General features: G+C 45.7%; 3 protein-coding genes across 10 annotated transcripts in view; 1 reads left to right on the forward strand and 2 right to left on the reverse strand.

Annotated features, from left to right (window-relative positions):
- The window catches only part of SPIDR (scaffold protein involved in DNA repair), a 337315-nt gene extending 335890 nt beyond the window's left edge, over window positions 1–1425 (forward strand). For both annotated transcript variants that reach the window (XM_081258205.1, XM_081258206.1), the window contains one exon: window positions 154–1425. In XM_081258205.1, the coding sequence (XP_081114331.1) occupies window positions 154–318 (165 nt within the window). In that variant the 3' untranslated portion in view covers window positions 319–1425. The remainder of the gene's footprint in view (window positions 1–153) is intronic.
- A 139-nt stretch (window positions 1426–1564) lies between these two features.
- On the reverse strand, window positions 1565–2661 carry CEBPD (CCAAT enhancer binding protein delta). The gene has a single exon (XM_081258207.1). The coding sequence runs from the start codon at window positions 2607–2609 to the stop codon at window positions 1839–1841; it is 771 nt and encodes a 256-aa protein (XP_081114333.1). The 5' UTR covers window positions 2610–2661; the 3' UTR covers window positions 1565–1838.
- Window positions 2662–16637: 13976 nt separating this feature from the next.
- The window catches only part of PRKDC (protein kinase, DNA-activated, catalytic subunit), a 164571-nt gene continuing 161367 nt past the window's right edge, over window positions 16638–19841 (reverse strand). For all 7 annotated transcript variants that reach the window (XM_081258465.1, XM_081258461.1, XM_081258460.1 and 4 more), the window contains exon 86: window positions 16638–19156. In XM_081258465.1, coding sequence (XP_081114591.1) covers window positions 18952–19156 — 205 coding nt within the window. In that variant the 3' untranslated portion in view covers window positions 16638–18951. The remainder of the gene's footprint in view (window positions 19157–19841) is intronic.

The following is a 19841-nucleotide window of genomic DNA, read 5'->3' on the forward strand; positions in this document are numbered from 1 at the left end:
CCTTCCTTTGCTTTTATTGCAGCCTGTTCTCTCCTCTGGAGAGGGGTCATGGGCCAGGGAAGGGCCTTCTGCTCTGTCTTTGGTGTCCTGAGCCGATGGGAACTGCATGCCCAGGGCTGTTTGCTTTAACCAGCCTGCCTCTTATCCCTGCAGAGTTACGAGGTGAGGAGTGTCCTCGGAAAGGAGGTGGGGCCGATAACCTGTTTCGTCCGGTCCATCACCACCCGCCCGGCCAGCTGCGTGGGATTGGAGGAGGTGGAACTCCTGAGCGAGGGGGGAGCCTCTTCAGCACACCGGTGGCAGCCGCAGGATCCGTGAACTTTACACAGTGGCTGCGAGTGGTGATGGTTCGGTAGTTATTCGTTAACTCTAGGCAGAGTGAATGTACTTTATGATCTTGAAGTGGAACTTCAATTAGGGCAAATGTTAGTAAAATGGCTTTGTAAACTGTAAATCAAAGTACTTCTTTCTGCGATGATATATATTTTTATTGCCTTTCTGCAAATTTAGGAACACGATAGAGCTTAAATAAGCTTGAGGTTTTCATTTTGTATTTGCCTTAGACAATAATATAGTAGAAAAAGTTTTGTTCTACTGTAATTCTAAAGTGTTCAAATTTTACAATGATTCAACGTGTTTTTCTTATATTTCTTTTAACACTTCCCCAAAGAATTACCCTGCCGAGTGTGAACCTTTGTCCTCTATTGTCCTATTACTGCTGCACAGTCTGTGTCCAGCCTAAGCGTTCTGCAGTTCAGTATTTTTTGGAAAATATTCTGGGGAACTATGTCAGAGGTAAAACTGTTTCCCATAATGTAGAGATAAAGTGACTGGCCTGATGATAGCTCCTTACGGAGAGACTGACAGGTCTGGTTAGTCCTGCCGGGCACTGCACAGGATTACGCGGCCGCAGGAGAGCTGGGTAATCGTTCACCTTGTTGGCAGAGATCTGAGTTAAAAGTAAAACCATGGATTAATTATCTCTGGACACTAAAGATTTTGCGTTTCCTCCCTTATGACAGTATAATCATGACAGGCCACGGTTAACTAATTACATAATACAGACGTAGCAGCCAAGAGCAAAGAAGGCTGCCTAGTACCCACTCTCGTGGGGGAAAGGCAACGGCTTTCTTTATTCGTCCAGATTAAGCCTTGAAGCATTACCAGTGCCGGCAAGGCAGCCGCTTTTAAGTAGCTTTGTGACCGTCCTTTCCATCTCCTGTATGACTTGTGTACTTTATGCACTTTGAAAATCTACTTGAAGCTGTCTACAGGACGGAGGAAAGTGAAAGCAAATCCCATGAAAGCCAGAATGAGTGGGACTGGTTTTCGGATAACCTGAGCCCTCCTCTCCCTGCCTCCGACTCGAGGTGGGACCCGCTCCGGCCGGTTTCCGACACGTTTCCGGGGCGCCTTCCACCCGAGCGGGTCTCGCTCGGCAAGTTAACCGGCACGTCCGCAGGTGGAGTTTGGCCTGTTGGAGAAGCAAAGCGACGGTCTTCCAGGAACCCGGCCCCGGGGCGCACACCAGCCAGACGCGCCCTCCCCGGCGCAGGAATCAAGGTGGGTCTAACACGCCTTTATTCTTACAAATACTGTAAAAATCAGTATAAAAAAGTGAGCATGCTCAGTCTTTTCCTCGTATCTACAGTACAAAGGTTTGTCCGAATAGTCTCTTTTACGAATGTACCTTAGCTGCCTCCTCGGGCGTAGGATGCAGAGAAGCTGCCGTCACAGTAACTTAGGGTCCACGCGGCAGCTGTCCGAGTCCCGGCCCAGCCCGGGGGTCCGGCCCGGCGGTTCCAGGCACTGCGGCCGCAGCCCGCACGCCCCCCGCGTCACCGCGCGTCCGCCGCCCCCGCGCCAGGCAAGAAGGGCGCGCCGGGCAGCTGCTTGAAGAAGCGCCGGAGGCCGGCCAGGTCCCGCGTGAGCTGCTCCACGCGCTGCTGTAGCTTCTCGTTCTCGGCCGAAAGCTCCACCAGCTTCTGCTGCATCTCCTGGTTGCGCCGCTTGGCCTTGTCGCGGCTCTTGCGCACGGCGATGTTGTTGCGCTCCCGCCGCTGCCGGTACTCGGGGCTGCCGCGGTCCGGGCCCCGCTTGCCCGCTGCCTTGTCGCGCGCCGCCCCGGGAGCTGAGGGCGCGGGGCTGCGGCGCGGCGGCTCGGGCGACGCGGGCGGCGTGGGCTGCGCGGCGGCCGCCAGGCTCACCACCGTTTGCGCGCACGCGGCCACCTGCGCGGGCAGCAGCGAGCCGGGCGCGTCGCCGTCGCCCCAGTCGGGCTCGCGCTTGAGCGGTCGCGGCGCGGGGCCGGGGCCTGCGGGGCGCGCGGGGCCCCCGGGCAGCAGCTCCAGGGCGCCCGCCTTGTGGTTGCTGTTGAAGAGGTCGGCAAAGAGCTCGTCGTGGCACAGCTCCAGGGTGGGCACGGCGGCCATGGAGTCGATGTAGGCGCTGAAGTCGATAGCGCTCTCGTCGTCGTACATGGCGGGCGCGGCCGGCTCGGCTCCGCGACCCAGCTTCCCCGCGCGGCCGGGCTCGTAGAAGGCGGCGGGCTCCGCAGTCCAGGGCGCGCCGCGCGCCGGGCCGTCCAGGCTGAAGAGCGCGGCGCTCATGGCGGCGTCGGGCCGACGGCGAGCGCGGTCCCCGGGCGGGCCGGGCGCCGCCTTTTCTAGCCGGACTGACGCGCACGCCCCGCCCCGCCCCGGCCGAGGACCGCGGGACCCCCGCCCGCGCGCCTCCCCCGTGCTTCCTGCCCGCCGGCCCGGCCCGCGCAGCGCTGCCGGGAACGACCCTCCCTCGGCCGCGCCTCCTCCTTCCTGCTGGTGGGTCGGGGCCTCCGCGCCCGCGGAGTCGGGGCGGAACCAGAACGGCGCCCGGGCCAGCGCGCGGACTAGGGCCCGGGGGCGCTCCCCCGCGGCTTCAGGGAATTAGGGTCTCGCGGCTTCCCGATCGCGGGGATGGCGTGGTTGGAGACGCTGCCCCGCGGGGTTCCTCCGGGTCCGGGGGGCGCTCTCCAACCCCGCGCGCCTAGGGCCGGGGGAAGCTGGGAACCACGAGTGCGCGAGAGCTCCGCGCCCCCGGAAAGCCCACGAGCGCCCGGGAGCTCCACGCTTAGCGCCCCGCGAGCCCCGCGCCACCGACGCTGCTTCCAGGGACACTAGAGCAGTGCCATCTTGCGGTGATGTCTTACTTCAGTCTTGCCTTTAGTTCCAGGCTCTTTTTTTTAATGCTGTTCAGTGTTCCAACAAGAAGTGCCTTTGGATCCAGAGCAGTGGGGTAGGTCCCCTTTAGGAGAAAAATAAGGTTTATACTAGCGGCTCTGACAAGGTGTTCACTTGCTAGCTCTTCACACCGTGAAATGCAGGAAAAGACTGAACTGGCTTTGTTGGTTAACGTTTCCTACAATTTGGGGTCAGGCATTTCGGGTCACTTCTATTTTTCACATCACCGTCCCTGTTCAGATTTGGTCTCTGTCCACATCCTTTCTCATTTTGTTGCTTCCCAACACCAAGCGCTCCACAAGCTCCACAGTATTCCAGAGGTGACTTCTGATGACGGCACCATGGGATACTGAGTAGGTTTTCTACAAGGACAGACATACTACGGTAGAACTACTCAGGGGCCGTGATGTGGATGTCACACGATTAATTATCTATTAAAGGTAAAACCCAGGAACACGTAGAGTGTGGTTCATGGACACCCAGAGGAAAGACGTCTATTTTGGAAGCCATGAAAACACTACTAAAGCCCTCTCCAGTCAGGGAATGCAAAATAAATACACAGACAACCATATTCTCATGAAAATAATTCAGTGAGATGACTAGTAGATTCAGATGTCAAATTGGGATTGAGCTTGAAAGAGATGCTACGCCCATCTTCTTTTCAGTGTATTAACTAGTAATGATAATGTTTAAAGAGTTTTCTTCCCTTTTACTGAAAAAGAGAAAGGAGAGGTCGTAGACCAACAAAGTAGAGATTTGTTATGACGTTTAACGGCAAGTGAAAGACTATTAAAAATACAATAAAACAATTTAAAGTTTAGCTTCTGTGACAGTTGTCCACAGTCCTTTCTTGAATGTCTCCACTTACTGTCTTTTCCTAATTCTGTTAATTTATCCGAGATAAATACGAAGTTGGTCATGATTCCTCATTGTTAGGAATCTTGAGCCTGTGTTGTTCTGAGGAGAACTGTCTAAAGGAAGCAGTCAAATAAGAAAGTATTCCTTAAAAACGTCGGAGCCTTGGATTCACCCGTGTTTATGAGGACGTTGCTATGTTGAGCTTAGTTGAGTTGTTCAAATGCAGCACTTCATGTGGACTTTCTAAACACATCCGTCCTTTAGAAATTGAGGAGGCTGGACGTGCTCTAGCTGTGGGACACTGTCAGGGTTAGGAAATCGGGCCGGCTCATTCATAACACGAAGGGGCCATACCTCAGTCCTCACGAGGGACCACTTTCGGATGCTTCATACGGTGCAACATATGGGGCAACAACAGTTCTCCACATGAAAGTCTGGAACAGTGAAAATGTTTTTGATCAGTGCCAGTGTCAAGAGGAGGGAAATTGTGACTTTAGCGCCCTCTTCAGATGATGATTCGCAACTATCAGATTAGATACTTTTGTTCGTCTTCTGGCTCAGGAATAATTCTAACTGTATGATATGTTCTCATGTGTTTTGTGTCAGACAATAGTGAGGTTACAAATATAGGCTTTTCGGATAAACCTGGTTTCCAGTATTTTGTGTGTGTGTGTGAAAGGAAATATAAGGGCCAAAATAATAAAGCCCCTGGGTATTAGGGTCACACATCCTCGGCACTGCTAAAGCCTGTGTATTTTACTAAAAACCTACTGTGGTGGGTAGAAAATTCTGCATTCACTTCAGCCTCTGGAATTTAAGAGACAGATCCCCCAGATTACAAAGTAGCCAGAGCTGAAAACAGTTATTTGATTCTGTGAGTCAGGTGTCCAACCTGCCATACACTTGCGCACGTTCCCAGTAATAAAACACAAGGAGGAGCGATTTGCCTTCCCAGCCTGTTATTCCGGTGAAGTGGATTCAGTCTCTCAGGCACACCTGTCAGCCCTGCCACAGCTCACTGGTATTTTGCTAGGAATGGTGCTGAATCTGTAGATTGCCCTGGGTAGTATGGTCATTTTAACAATACTGATTCTTCGAATCTGAGAACAAGGTACATCTTTCCATCTGTTTACGTCATCATCAAATTCTTTCATCAGCGTCTTTTCAGATTATATGCCTTTTGCCTCCTTAGGTAGGTTTATTCCTAAGTATTTTATTCTTTTTGATGTGATGGTAAATGGGATTGTTTCTTTAATTTCTCTGAGATTTCATTGTTAGTGTATAGAACTGTAACAGATTTCCATATATTTATTTTGTATCCTGTAACTTTATCAGATTCTTTGGTGAGCTCTAGTAGTTTTCTGGTGGCATCTTTAGGATTTTCTATGTATAGCATCATGTCATTAGCAAACAGGGACAGTTTTGCTTCTTCCTTTCCTATTTGGATCCTTTCTTTTCTTTTTCTTCTCTGATTGCATTGGGTAGGACTTCCAAAACTATGTTGAATAAAAGTGGTGAGAGTGGGCATCCTTGTCTTGTTCCTCATCTTAGAGGGAATGCTTTCATATTCTCATAGTTGAGTGTGATGTTAGCTGTGGGTTTGTCACATATGGCCTTTATTATGTTGAGGTAGGTTCCCTCTATGCCCGCTTTCTGGAGAGTTTTATCATAAATGGGTGTTGAATTTTATCAAGATCTTTTTATGCATCTACTGAGATGATCATATGGTTTTTATTCTTCAATTTGTTAATGTGGTGTACCACGTTGATTTGTGGATATTGAAAAATCCTTGTATCCCTGGAATAAATCCCACTTGATCATGGTGTATGACCTTTTTAATATATTGTTGAATATGGTTTGCTGGTATTTTGTTGAGAATTTTTGCATCTGTGTTCATCAGTGATACTGGTTTTGTGATGTGTTTGTCTGGTTTTAGTGTCAGGGTGATAGTGGCCTCATAGAATGGGTTCGGAAGTGTTTCTTCCTCTGCAATTGTTCGCAATAGTTTCAGAAGGATAGGTGTTAACTCTTCTCTAAATGTTTGGTAGAATTTGCCTGTGAAGCCATCTGGTCCTGGACTTTTATTTGTTGGGAGTTTTTATTTTTTATTTATTCATTTTCTTAAATTTATTTTTTTGGCTGCATTGGGTCTTTGTTGCTGTGCTAGGGCTTTCTCTAGTTGCGGCGAGTGGGGGCTACTGTTCATTGCAGTGCACAGGCTTGCGGTGGCTTCTCTTGTTGTGGAGCATGGGCTCTAGGCGCACGGGCTTCAGTAGTTGCAGCATGCGGGCTCAGTAGTTGTGGCACGTGGGCCCTAGAGTGCGTGAGCTTCATTAGTCGTGGTGCCTGGGCTCTAGGGCGTGTGGGCTTTAGTAGTTGTGGTTCGTGGGCTCTAGAACACAGGCTCAGTAGTTGTGGCGCATGGGCTTAGTTGCTCCGCGGCATGTGGGCTCTTCCAAGATGAGGGATTGAACACGTGTCCCCTGCATTAACAGGTGGATTCTTAACCACTGGGCCACCAGGGAAGTCCCTGATGAGAGTTTTTAAATCACAGTTTCAATTTCAGTACTTGTGATTGGTCTGTTCGCATTTTCTATTTCTTCCTGGTTCCGTCTTGGGAGAATTTGTCAATTCCGGGTTGTCCATTTTATGGCCGTATATTTGCTCATAGTAGTCTCTTACGATCTTTTCTATTTCTGTGGTGTCAATTGTAACTTCTCTTTTTCATTTCTGATTTTATTGATTTGGGCCCTCTCCCTTTTTTTCTTGAGGAGTCTGGCTAAAGGTTTATCAATTTTGTTTATTTTTTCAGAGAACCAGCTTTTAGTTTCATTGATCTTTTCTGTTCTTTTTCTTTAATATTTTTATTGGAGTATAATTGCTTTACAATGGTGTGTGTGTTAGTTTCTGCTTTATAACAGAGCGAATCAGCTATACATATACATATATCGCCGTATCCCCTCCCTCTTGCATCTCTCCCACCCTCCCTATCCCGCCTCTCTAGGTGGTCACAAAGCACTGAGCTGATCTCCCTGTGCTATGCAGCTGCTTCCCACTAGCTATCTATTTTACGTTTGGTAGTGTATATATGTCCAAGCCACTCTCTCACTTTGTCACAGCTTCCCCTTCCCCCTCCCCGTGTCCTCAGATCCATTCTCTATGTCTGCATCTTTATTCCTGTCCTGCCCCTAGCTTCTTCAGAACCTTTTTTTTTTTAGATTCTATATATATATGTGTTAGTTAGCATACGGTATGTGTTTTTCTCTTTCTTACTTCACTCTGTATGACAGACTCTAGGTCCATCCACCTCACTACAAATAACTCAATTTCATTTCTTTTTATTGCTGAGTTATTCCATTGTATATATATCCCACATCTTCTTTATCCATTCATCTGCTGATGGACACTTAGGTTGCTTCCATATCCTGGCTATTGTAAATAGAGCTGCAGTGAACATTGTGGTACATGACTCTTCTTGCATTATGGTTTTCTCGGGATATATGCCCAGTAGTGGGATTGCTGGGTCATATGGTAGTTCTATTTTTAGTTTCTTAAGGAACCTCCATACTATTCTCCATAGTGGCTGTATCAATTTACATTCCCACCAACAGTGCAAGAGGGTTCCCTTTTCTCCACACCCTCTCCCGCATTTATTGTTTGTAGGTTTTTTGATGATGGCCCTTCTAACTGGTGTGAGGTGACACCTCATTGTAGTTTTGGTTTGCACTTCTCTAATGATCAGTGATGTTGAGCATCCTTTCATTTGTTTGTTGGCAATATGTATACCTTCTTTGGAGAAATGTCTATTTAGGTCTTCTGCCCATTTTTGGATTGGGTTGGGTTTTTTTTTTTTTTTTGATATTGAGCTGCATGAGCTGCTTGTAAATTTTGGAGATTAATTCTTTGTCATTTGCTTCATTTTCAAATATTTTCTCCCATGCTAAGGGTTGTCTTTTCATCTTGTTTATGGTTTCCTTTATTGTGCAAAAGCTGTGCCTATTTCCTCTTCATTTGTTAGGTCTGGTGGGTTTTTATCTTGCTTTTTCACCTGCTGTGTGTTTTTCTGTTTTCTCATTTGGCTTATCTTACTGTGTTTGGGGTCTCCTTTTTGCAGGCTGCAGGTTCATACTTCCCGTTGTTTTTGGTGTCTGCCCCCAGTGGCTAAGGTTGGTTCAGTGGGTTGTGTAGGCTTCCTGGTGGAGGGGACTAGTGCCTGTGTTCTGATGGATGAGGCTGGATCTTGTCTTTCTGTTGGGCAGGACCGCATCCGGTGGTGTGTTTTGGGGTGTCTGTGACCTTATTATGATTTTAGGCAGCCTCTCTGCTAATGGGTGGGGCTGTGTTCCTGCCTTGCTAGTTGTTTGGCATAGGGTGTCCAGCACTGTAGCTTGCTGGTCGTTGAGTGGAGCTAGGTCTTAGTGTTGAGATGGAGATCTCTGGGAGAGCTTTCGCTGTTTGATATTACGTGGAGCTGGGAGGTCTCTTGTGGACCAGTGTCCTGAACTTGGCTCTCCCACCTCAGAGGCACAGGCCTGACGCCCGGCTGGAGCACCAAGACCCTGTCAGACACATGGCTCAGTAAAGGGAGGAAGAAAGAGAGGAAGGGAGGAAGGAGGAAGGAAATAATAAAGTTATTAAAATAAACAATAATTATTAAAAAAATTTTAATAAAAAAAGAAAAAACGGACAGACAGAACCCTAGGCAAATGGTAAAAGCAAACATATACAGATAAAATCACACAAAGAAGCATATACATACACACTCACAAAAAGAGAGAAAGGAAAAAAAAAAAATATATATATATATGTATGTATCGTTGCTCCCAAAGTCCACCTCCTCAATTTGGGATGACTCGTTGTCTATTCACGTGTTCCACAGATGCAGGGTACATCAAGTTGATTATGGGGATTTAATTCGCTGCTCCTGAGGCTGCTGGGAGAGATCTCTCTTTCTCTTCTTTGTTCGCACAGCTCCCGGGGTTCAGCTTTGGATCTGGCCCCGCCTCTGCGTGTAGGTCGCCTGAGGGCGTCTGTTCTTCACTCAGACAGGACAGGGTTTAAGGAGCCGCTGATTCGGGGGCTCTGGCTCACTCAGGCCGGGGTGAGGGAGGGGTACGGGTGCGGGGTGAGCCTGCAGCGGCAGAGGCCAGTGTGACGTTGTACCAGCCTGAGGCGCGCCGTGCGTTCTTCTGGGGAAATTGTCCCTGCATCACGGGACCCTGGCAGTGGCGGGCTGCACAGGCTCCCAGGAGGAGAGGTGTGGATGTGACCTGCGCTCGCCCACAGGCTTCCTGGTGGCGGCAGCAGCAGCCTTAGCGTCTCATGCCCGTCTCTGGTATCTGCACTGATAGCCGTGGCTCGTGCCCATCTCTGGAGCTCGTTTAGGTGGTGCTCTGAACCCCCTCTCCTTGTGCACCCCGAAACAATGGTCTCTTGACTCTTAGGCAGGTCCAGACTTTTTCCCGGACTCCCGGCCAGCCGTGGTGCACTAGCCCCCTTCAGGCTGTGTTCACACCACCAACCCCAGTCTTCTCCCTGGGGTCTGACCTCCGAAGCCTGAGCCTCAGCTCCCAGCCCACGCCCATCCCGGCAGGTGAGCAGACAAGCCTCTTGGGCTGGTGAGTGCTGGTCGGCACCGATCCTCCATTCAGGAATCTCTCCACTCTGCCCTCCACACCCCTGTGGCTGCGCTCTTCTCGATGGCTCTGAAGCTCCCCCCCACAACCCCCATCTCCACCAGTGATGGGGTTTCCTAGTGTGTGGAAACCTTTCCTCCTTCACAGCTCCCTCCCAGAAGTGCAGGTCCCGTCCCTATTCTTTTGTCTCTGTTTTTTCTTATTTCTTTTGCCCTTTGCCCTACCCAGGTATGTGGGGAGTCTCTTGCCTTTTGGGAAGTCTGAGGTCTTCTGCCAGCGTTCAGTAGGTGTTCTGTAGGAGTTGTTCCACGTGTAGATGTATTTCTGATGTATGTGTGGGGAGGAAGGTGATCTCCACGTCTTACTCTTCCACCATCTTGAAGGTCTCTTCTGTTGTTTTCTTCGTCTGTTTCATTTATTTCTGCTCTGATCTTTATGATTTCTTTCCTTCTGCTGACTTGGGTTTTGTTTGTTCTTTCTCTAGTTGCTTTAGGTGTAAGGTTAGGTTGTTTATTTGAGATTTTCCTTGTTCTCTGAGGTAAGCTGTATCACTATAAACTTCCCTCTTAGAACCAATTTTGCTGCATTCCATAGGTTTTGGATCGTTGTATTTTTGCTTTCATTTTTCTGTAGGTATTTTTTTGATTTCCTCTTTAATCTCTTCAGTGATCCATTGGTTGTTTAGCAGCATAGTATTTAGCCTCCACATGTTTGTGTTTTTTGCAATTTTTTTTCTTGTAGTTGATTTCTAGTCTCTATAGTGTTGCGGTTGGAAAAGATGCTTGATATGATTTCAGTTGTCTTAAATTTACCAAGGCTTACTTTGTGGCCTAGCATGTAATCTGTCCTGGAGAATTTTCCATGTGCACTTGAAAAGAATATGTATTCTGCTGCTTTAGGATGGAATGTTCTATATATATCAATTAAATCCATTTGGTCTAATGTGTTATTTAAGGCCTGTGTTTCCTTACTGATTTTTTGTCTGGATGATCTGTCCATTAATATAAGTGGGGTGTTAAAGTCCCCCACTATTATTGTGTTACCATCAATTTCTCCTTTTATGTCTCTTAATATTTGCCTTATATTTAGGTGCTCCCATATATATATACAATTGTTATATCTTCTTGGATGATCCCTTGATCGTTATGTAGTGTCCCTCCTTGTCTCTTGTAACAGTCTTTATTTTAAAGTCGATTTTGTCTGATATAAGTATTACTACTCTGGCTTTCATTTGATTTCCACTTGCATGGAATACCTTTTTCCACTCCCTCACTTTCAGTCTGTATGTGTCTCTAGATCTGAAGTGAGTCTCTTGTAGGCAGAATATCAAGGGGTCTTGTTTTTGTGTCCATCAGCCACTCTGTGTCTTTTAGTTGGAGCATTTACTCTGTTTACATTTAAGGTAATCATCGATATGTGTGTTCTCACTGCCATTTTGTTAATTGTTTTGGATTTGTTTGTGTAGGGTCTTTTTTCCCTTTCTTCTTTCGTTCTCTCTTGTCATTTGATGAGTAGCTTTACTGTTACGTTTGGTTCCCTTTTTCTTTTTTGGGTACATATCTATTATAGATTTTTGGTTTGCAGTTACCATGAGGTTTTGTATAGCAGTCTGTATATATGTATACATGATTGTTTTAAGTTGCTGATGTCTTAATTTCAAATGCATTTTGAAAACCCTGCATTTGTACTCTCCTCCCCTCACAATTACTGTTTTTGCTTGCATATTTTATGTCTCATTGTTTTGTGTATCCCTTAACTGCTTATTGTGGATATAGACAGTCTTACTACTTTTTTCTTTTAACCTCCCTACTAGCTTGGTGTGTGGAGATTTCCTACCTTCACTGTATGTTTGCCTTTACTGGGGAGCTTTTTCATTTCATAATTTTCTTGTTTCTAGTTGGGGCCTTTTCCTTTTCACCCAGAGAAGTTCTTTTAACATTTGTTGTAAAGCTGGTTTGATGGTACGGAACCCTTTTGGCTTTTGATTTCTCCATCAAATCTGAATGAGGGCCTTCCTGGATAGATTATTCTTGGTTGTAGTTTTTCCCCTTTCATCACTTTAAATATATCATGCCCCTCCCTTTTGGCCAGTAGAGTTTCTGCTGAAAAATGGGCTGACAGCCTTATGGGAATTCCCTTGTATGTTATTTCTTATTCTCTTTGTTATTTTTAATATTCTCTTTATCTCTTTGTCGCTTTATTTACAGTCTCTCTTGGTGTCTTACTCTTTGGGTTCATCCTGTGTGGCAGTCTCTGTGCTTCCTGGACTTGGGTGACTTGTTCCTTTCCCAGGTTAGGGATGTTTTCAGCTATTACGTCTTAAACGTATGTTCTCAGGCCCTTTCTCTTATTTCCTTCTGGGGCCTCTATAATGCAAGTATTAGTGTGTTTGATGTTGTCCCAGAGGTTTCTCAAACTGTCATTTCTTTTCATACTTTTTTTTTTTTCTGTTCAGTGGCAGTGATTTCCACTACTCTGTCTTCCAGCTCCCTGATTTGTTCTTCTGTACTATTGATTTCTTCCAGTGTATTTTTCGTTTCAGTTATCATATTCTCCATCTGTTTGGTTACTCTTTATGTTTTCTAACTCTTTGCTCAAAACTTCTAATTTCTCACTCTGTGCATTCTTTCCCCAAATTCTTTGATCTTTATGGTTCTTACTCTGAACCGTTTCTTGGGTAGATTGCCTGTCTCCACATCACTTTTCTTCTGGGCTTTTTATCTTGTTCCTTCATCTGGAACATATTCCTCTGCTACCTCATTTTGTCTAAGTTGCTATTTGTATTTTTATGTTCGTGGTAGGTTACTTACATTTCTCAACCTTGGAGAAGTGGCCCTCTGTAGGAGACATCTTGTGCGTCCCAGCAGTGCACTGTCCGCCCATTACCTGTATGTTCTAAGGGTTCCCCCTAAGAGGGCTGCGTGGGTCCTTCTGTTATGGTGGGCTATGTGGGTGATCTGGTGGGCTTGGTTGGCCCCTAGCCTGGTTGGTTGCCAGGACCTGCCTTGTGTAGATGCTGCTGGCTGCTGTTTAGCAGGGCCTGGTCATGAGGCAGCTGGCTACAGAACCCTAAGGGGCCCTGAGGCTAGTGCTGGCTCAGTGATGGGTACAGTCAGAGTCACAAAGATTTGGGCCTGCCCATTGGAAATGGGCAGAGTTTCACCCAGTGGTAGGTGAACTCAGGTCCTGGAGTTCATGCTGGACTATTGGGGGGGGGGGTGCTCCTGGTTCCTCACACAGTTAAGTATGCAGTGCAGGGTATGCATTGGCCTGTTGGTGGACAGGGCTGGGGCCAGTTGGTCTCAGAGTATGGTCTGGCCTGCTGTGGGCAGGCTGGGTCTGCAGGATTGAGGTTTTCTTTTGTCTGCCCCGTGGTGGGTAAGGCTGGTCAAGAGGCTGGTGCAGGCTTCCTGGAGAGAAGGCCTAGTGCCTGCCTGCTGGTGGTGGAGCTGGGTCTTGGCCCTCTGGTGGGCAGGGCCATGGTTAGGCATGGCTGTGGACTCAGGAAGTCTTCAGGCAACCTGTCTGATGGGTGGGGCTATGTGCCCGCCCAGTTAGTTAGTTGTTTGGCCTGAGGTGTCCCAGCACTGGAGCCTACAGGCTGTTGGGGCCAGGTCTTGGTGCTATTGAGCCAAGACAGCAACCACCAGCAGCAATTCACATGGCAGAATGTTCCCAAATGTCTGCCACCAGTGTCTGTGTCCCCATGGTGAGCCACATCCGCCCCCCACCTCTCCAAGACCAGCAGTTTGGTCTGACCCAGGGTCCTATCCAATTACTGCTTTTGCCCTGGTTCCTGGTATGTGTGAGATTTCATGTGTGCCTTTAAGAATGAAGTCTCTGTTTTCCCCAGTTCTGTGGGGCTCCCAAAACTAAGCCCCTCTGGTCTTCAAAGCCAAATGCTCTGGGGCTTGTCTTCCTAGTGCAGGACCCCTGGGCTGGGGAGCCTGATGTAGGGCTCAGAACTCTCACTCCTGTGGGAGAACCTCTGTAATATAATTATTCTCCAGTTTGTGGGTCACCCACCCAGGTGTGTGGGATTTGATTATATTCGTGAGTCTGTACCTCCTATCCATCTATCTCATTGTGGTTCCTTCTTTGTCTTTAGTTGTAGAAGATCTTTTTTGGTAGCTTCCATTCTTTTTCATCATTGGTGGTTCTGCAGATAGTTGTGATTCTGGAGTGCTCCTGAGAGGAGGTGGGCTCAGGGTCTTTGTACTCTGCCATCTCGGCCACTCCCTCTACTGTAGTTTTTTGGTTTGTAGTTTCCGTGGTGTTCATACATGATGACCCATAACTATACTTATTTTAAACAAGTAGTCCTTTTAAAGTTCATATGCATTCTAAAACATCTACATTTTTTACATCCTTCCCCCACACTTTGTTTTTGTTTTTTTTAAGATTTTTTATTTATTATATTTTTATTTTTGGCTGTGTCAGGTCTTAGTTGTGGCATGTGGGATCTTCATTGAGGCATGTGGTGTCTTTTGTGTGGCACACGGGCTCTTTGTTGTGGTGCGTGGGCTTCTCTCTACTTGTAGCATGCAGGTTTTCTCTCTCTAGTCGTGGCGTGCCGGCTGCAGGGTGCATTGGCTCTGTAGTTGTGATGTGCGGGCTCCAGAGCCCATGGGTTCTGTAGTTGGTGGCATGTGGGCTCCAGTTGAGGCATGCGAGCTCAGTAGTTGTGGCATGTGGGCTTAGTTGCACAGTGGCACGTGGGATCTTAATTCCCTGACCAGGGATCAAACCCGCATCTCCTGCATTGTAAGCGGATTCTTTACCACTGGACCACCAGGGAAGTCCCAACACTTTGTGTTTTTGATGCCATATTTAACATCTTTTTATCTCTTTACTGATTATTGTAGTTATACTTGATTTTACAAGTTTTTGTCTTTTAATCTTTGTACTAGCTTATTTAAGTGATTGATCCTCAGCCTGTAATATATATTTGCCTTCATTAGTGGGATTTTTCCTTTCCTATAGATACTTACTCTTGTTATAGCCTTTTCTTTCCCACTTAGAGAAGACCCTTTAACATTTCTTTTAGGGTTGCTTAGAATTGGTGTACTTTTTTAGTTTCTGCTTCTCTGGGAGGTGCTTTATCTCTCCTTCTGTTCTAAATGATAATGTTGCTGGGTAGAGTGTCCTAGGTTGAAGGTTTTTCCCTTTCAGCACTTTAAATATATCATGCCATTCCCTTCTGGCCGAAGTTTCTACAGAAAAATCAGCTGATAGCCTTATGGTGGTTCCCTTGTATATGCCTCTTTTTTTCTTGCTGCCTTTAGATCTCTCTCTTTAATTAATTCCATTTCAATTATGATGTCTTGGCATCAATCTATTTGTGTTCATCTTATTTGACATGCACTGTGCTTCCCATAACTGATTATGTTTCATTTCTCAGGCTTGTGAAGTTTTCAGCCATAATTTTATTAAGTGCATTTTTTACCCCTTTCTCTCGCGGACTTCAGGGGTGTGCCCTGTATAATGTAAATGTTGGAAACACTTGATGTTATCCTAAAGTCCCTTTCAGGTTTTTCTGTTTGTTGTTCTGATTGGGTTATTTCCATCTTCCAGCTCACTTATGCATTCTTGTGTATCACCTAATCTGCTGTTTATCCCTTCTGTTTTACCTTATTCTCATTTTTTAAAATAATTTTCTAGTTCCTTGTTAAAATTCTGTGTTCATCTCTTCTTTTTCCTAATTCAGTTAGCATTCTCTTTTTTTATTGGTTATCTGTTTCATACACACATCAGTGTATATATGTCCATCCCAATCTCCCGGTTTATCCCACCACCACACACACTCTGCTTTCCCCCCTTGGTGTCCATACGTTCTCTACGTCTGTGTCTCTATTTCTGCCCTGCAAACCGGTTCATCTACACCATTTTTCTAGATTCCACATATATGCGTTCATATACAGTTATTTGTTTTGCTTTTTCTGACTTCACTGTGTATGACAGTCTCTAGGTCCATCCACGTCTCTACAAATGACCCAATTTCGTTCCTTTTTAGGGCTGAGTAATATTCCATTGTATATATGTACCACATCTTCCTAATCCATTTGCCGTCAATGGGCAGTTAGGTTGCTTCCATGACCCGACTATTGTAAATACTGCTGCAGTGAATATTGGGGTGCATGTGTCTTTGTGAATTATGCTTTTCTCTGGGTATATGCCCAGTAGTGGGATTGCTGCATCCTATGGTAGTTCTATTTTGTTTTTTAAGGAACCCTCCATGCTGTTCTCCATAGTGGCTGTATCAATTTACATTCCCACCAACAGTGCAAGAGGGTTCCCTTTTCTCCACACCCTCTCCAGCATTTGTTGTTTGTAGATTTTCTGATGATGCCCATTCTAACTGGTGTGAGGTGATACCTCACTGTAGTTTTGATTTGCATTTCTCTAATAATTAGTGGTGTTGAGCAGCTTTTCATGTGCCTCTTGGCCATCTGTATGTCTTCTTTGGAGAAAGCTGCCTCTTGGCCATATGTATGTCTTCTTTGGAGAAAACTCTATTTAGGTCTTCTGCCCGTTTTTGGATTGCGGATGTTGTTTTTTTTTTTTAATATTGAGCTTCATGAGCTGTGTATATATTTTGGAGGTTAATGCTTTGTCCGTTGATTCATCTGCAGATATTTTCTCCCGTTCGTAGGGCTGTCTTTTTCTCTTCAACATATAGTATCGGGCTTCCCTGGTGGCGCAGTGGTTAAGAATCCACCTGCCAATGCAGGGGACGCGGGTTCGAGCCCTGGCCTGGAAAGATCCCACATGCCACGGAGCAACTAAGCCTGTGCGCCACAACTACTGAGCCTGCGCTCTAGAGCCCACGAGCCACAGCTACTGAGCCCATGCGCCTAGAGCCCAGGCTCGCCACAACCAGAGAAAAGCCTGTGTGCAGCAACGAAGACCCAACGCAGCCATAGTATCAATTGTTGTAATATACAACTTTAATAGACAAAGGAGAAAAAACACAGGTTCATCTCAACTGATGCAAAAAAAGTATTTGACAAAATTCAACACCGTTTCACGATAAAAACACACAGCAGACTAAGACTAGAAGGGAACTTCCTCAGCACGACAAAGGACATTGCTGAAAACCCACAGATGACATCATACTCACTGGTGAAAGATGAAAACGCTCCCCTGAGATCAGAAACAACACAAGGATGCCCACTTTCACCACTGCTATTCAACAATGTACGGGATGTTCTAGCCAGAGCAATCAGGCAAGAAAAAAGAAAAGATAATTCAAATTGGAAAAGCAGAAGTAAAACTATCTCTATCACAAACATGATCCTTATACAAAAAGTCCCAAAGATAACACAAAATAAGTACTAGAGCCAATAAATTAATCCAGCAAAGTTTCAAGAGAAAAGATCACCACACAAAGGCAGTTGTGTTCCTCTACGCCAGCAATGACAATCCAAACAGGAAATTGGGAAACTATGTAAATACATAATATCTACAAATGTACAGCAGCATCCAAAAGAATACCTAAGAATAAATTTAAACAAGGAAACTGAAAAGTAGAAACATCAAAAACTAGTAAAAATTACAAAAAAACACTGCTGGAAGAAATTAAAGACAAATAAAAGGAAAGACACTGTGTTCATGGACTGGAAGCCTTAATATTGTTAAATAGCAAAACTACCTAAAGCCATCTACAGATTCAGTGCAATCCCTATCAAAATTCCAATGGTCTTGCTTTTTTGAAAAGCCAGTCCTTAAATTCAATTTCATGATGTTCAAAGAGAATAAGTACACCCCCCCATAGCTGTGTTGTCACTTTAATGTACAGAAAATATTCCAAAGTTCACAAAAATACCCATCTTAGCAGAAGTTACTGGTCATTAGTTAATAAACAGCACTTCAAAAATTCTTGCAAGTTGATGAAATAGTTTTTATTTTAGAAAGTGTTTAAAGTTTACATCTTTACTCTTTCCCCACGATTTTATTTTGTTGATTGGAAGCTGTGTGTAGGCATCCCGTCCTAAGGAAACTTAGAATGTTTTTTTTTCTTTTAAATGTTTCAGCTACGCTGCGCGGCATGCTGGATGTCTCAGTTCCCCGACCAGGGATCAAACCCACGCCCCCTGCGTTGGAAGCACGGAGTCTTAACCATTGGACCACTGGGGAAGTCCCCATAAACGTTTTTTATTAATGCCATAATGCATTCAACCTGTATCTATCAGAATAAGTTTGTCAAGTAATCAAATGAAATAATTATAAGATGAAATGTGTGCTTGTGAAACTGCATAAAAGCTATACACTACTTCGGGAAAAAAACTTTAAATGTTCCTTAGTCTTTAGATTTACTATTTCCCAAAATCATACAAGAGTTTCTAACTAGAAATGTTTGAAGAAACAGTAACAAAAAGCTCAAAGCCAACCTGAAATCGGCTCCAGGTGGGGATGACCGGGGTGGGGACAGAGGTTCTTTGAGTGGAGAGGAAGCTGTTTCTGTAACTTGATCTGGCTGCACTAGGATGCATGTTTTATCTCCAAATAAGGATTCATTTCAAACAGGGATTTCTTTTATTTTCCTAGAACCTGAATGCTTAGTGCTATCCCTACTTTCAGACTTGGAATTTCTGAAGCTTTCCTGAGTCTGGGATGCAAAGCTCTTTCATCCACCTTCCCGTTGTGATCAGAGTAGCAAAAGTGAGTGCTAAGACCAAGGTTTTTCCCTCTCCTAAATACTTTCTCTTCTAGAGAGCAGTTCTATCATACAATGTCAAAACTAGAAGAGAAAAATGAAAGGGAAAAACCTACAAAAATATCCTAAAATGTCAAATACAATCATTTCTAAATATAATAAGCCATAATCATAGCCTGACCTGTTCTTATTCCTGTGCTGCTAATATGACTCTCACAAAGTCTCCGGGACGAAGTCTTCCGGGTGTGATTCCCACGGCACCGTGAGGCACGATCGCAAAATGCTCACGTGCACGATGAACTACGACAGCTCTTGGTCCACTCACAGCACTCGCCATCTGCTACGGTCTTGATTCCGTGTTTGCACGAGTCTGCACTTCTACAACCATTTTAACCCTGTGACCTAATCTTTGATTATGGCCTAGTCATTCACCCATGCCAGCATTCACTTCTTCAACACGACCTTGATTAAACCCGCGATACAACTCTAGTGCTTCAGGACGATGAGCCCACTGATCGCTTGGATCAAAGTTTAGGACACTCTCTCCACACGCGTGCCCCTTCTCTGCTGACTCCCCGGGACCTCACATCCAGGGCTCCCACCCTTCCCAAGTTCTGCCGAGGATGTTGGGGTCTGTTGCCTGGTCAATCAAGCACTTCACCTGGGCCTCTTCTGAAAGTCCACTGCCTGGCTCCTGGGCACGAACGTTGTGATCTCTGCTTCCTTGTGCTACAGCAACGTAATGCTCAAAGGCAGGCGCCTTCTCATGGCCCAGAAGTAACTCATCACTGGAAAAAAGATTAAACAAACATGAAGACACAAACCACGCATTATTTTTCCTGTCCAAACCAGACGTTCCCTCTCACCACGCATAATATTTTGTTGCTCATAACCTTAAAGCCAAGAGATTCAATCTGCAGGAAAACAGAACATGATGGATGCTGGGAACGCCTGCCTTCACGTGTTTGTTTGGACTCACTTTTACTTCGCTTGGGTTAGTACCCAGAATGGAACGCAGGGTCCTATGGCACCCCCCATTTAACTCTGAGGAACTGCCACACCTCCCCACAGTGGCTGCACCATTTTACCCTCCCAGCAGAAACATCCGAGGGCTCCGACTTCTCCAGCCCTCACCAACAACTTGCTATATTCCGTTTTTTGATTCCAACAATTCTAGTGGGTGTGAAGTGGAATCCCACTTGCATTTATCTGGTGACTAATGATGGTCAGGATCTTTCCATGTGCTTATTGGCCATTTGTGTATCTTCTTTAGAGCAATGTCTGTTCAGGTACTATGGTCATTTTTTAATTGGGTGGTCTTTTATTATTCAGCGGTAAGAGTTTTTTATGTATTCTATACACAAGTCCCTTAGCAGCTGTATGACTTTCAAATGTTTTCTCCCATTCTGTGGGCTGTATTTTTACTTTCCTGATGGTAAGCACGGAAGTTTTCAATTTTGATGAATTTATGTT

Source organism: Mesoplodon bidens (genome assembly GCF_964165515.1).
Source record: "Mesoplodon bidens genome assembly, chromosome: 16".
Lineage (NCBI taxonomy): Eukaryota > Metazoa > Chordata > Mammalia > Artiodactyla > Ziphiidae > Mesoplodon > Mesoplodon bidens.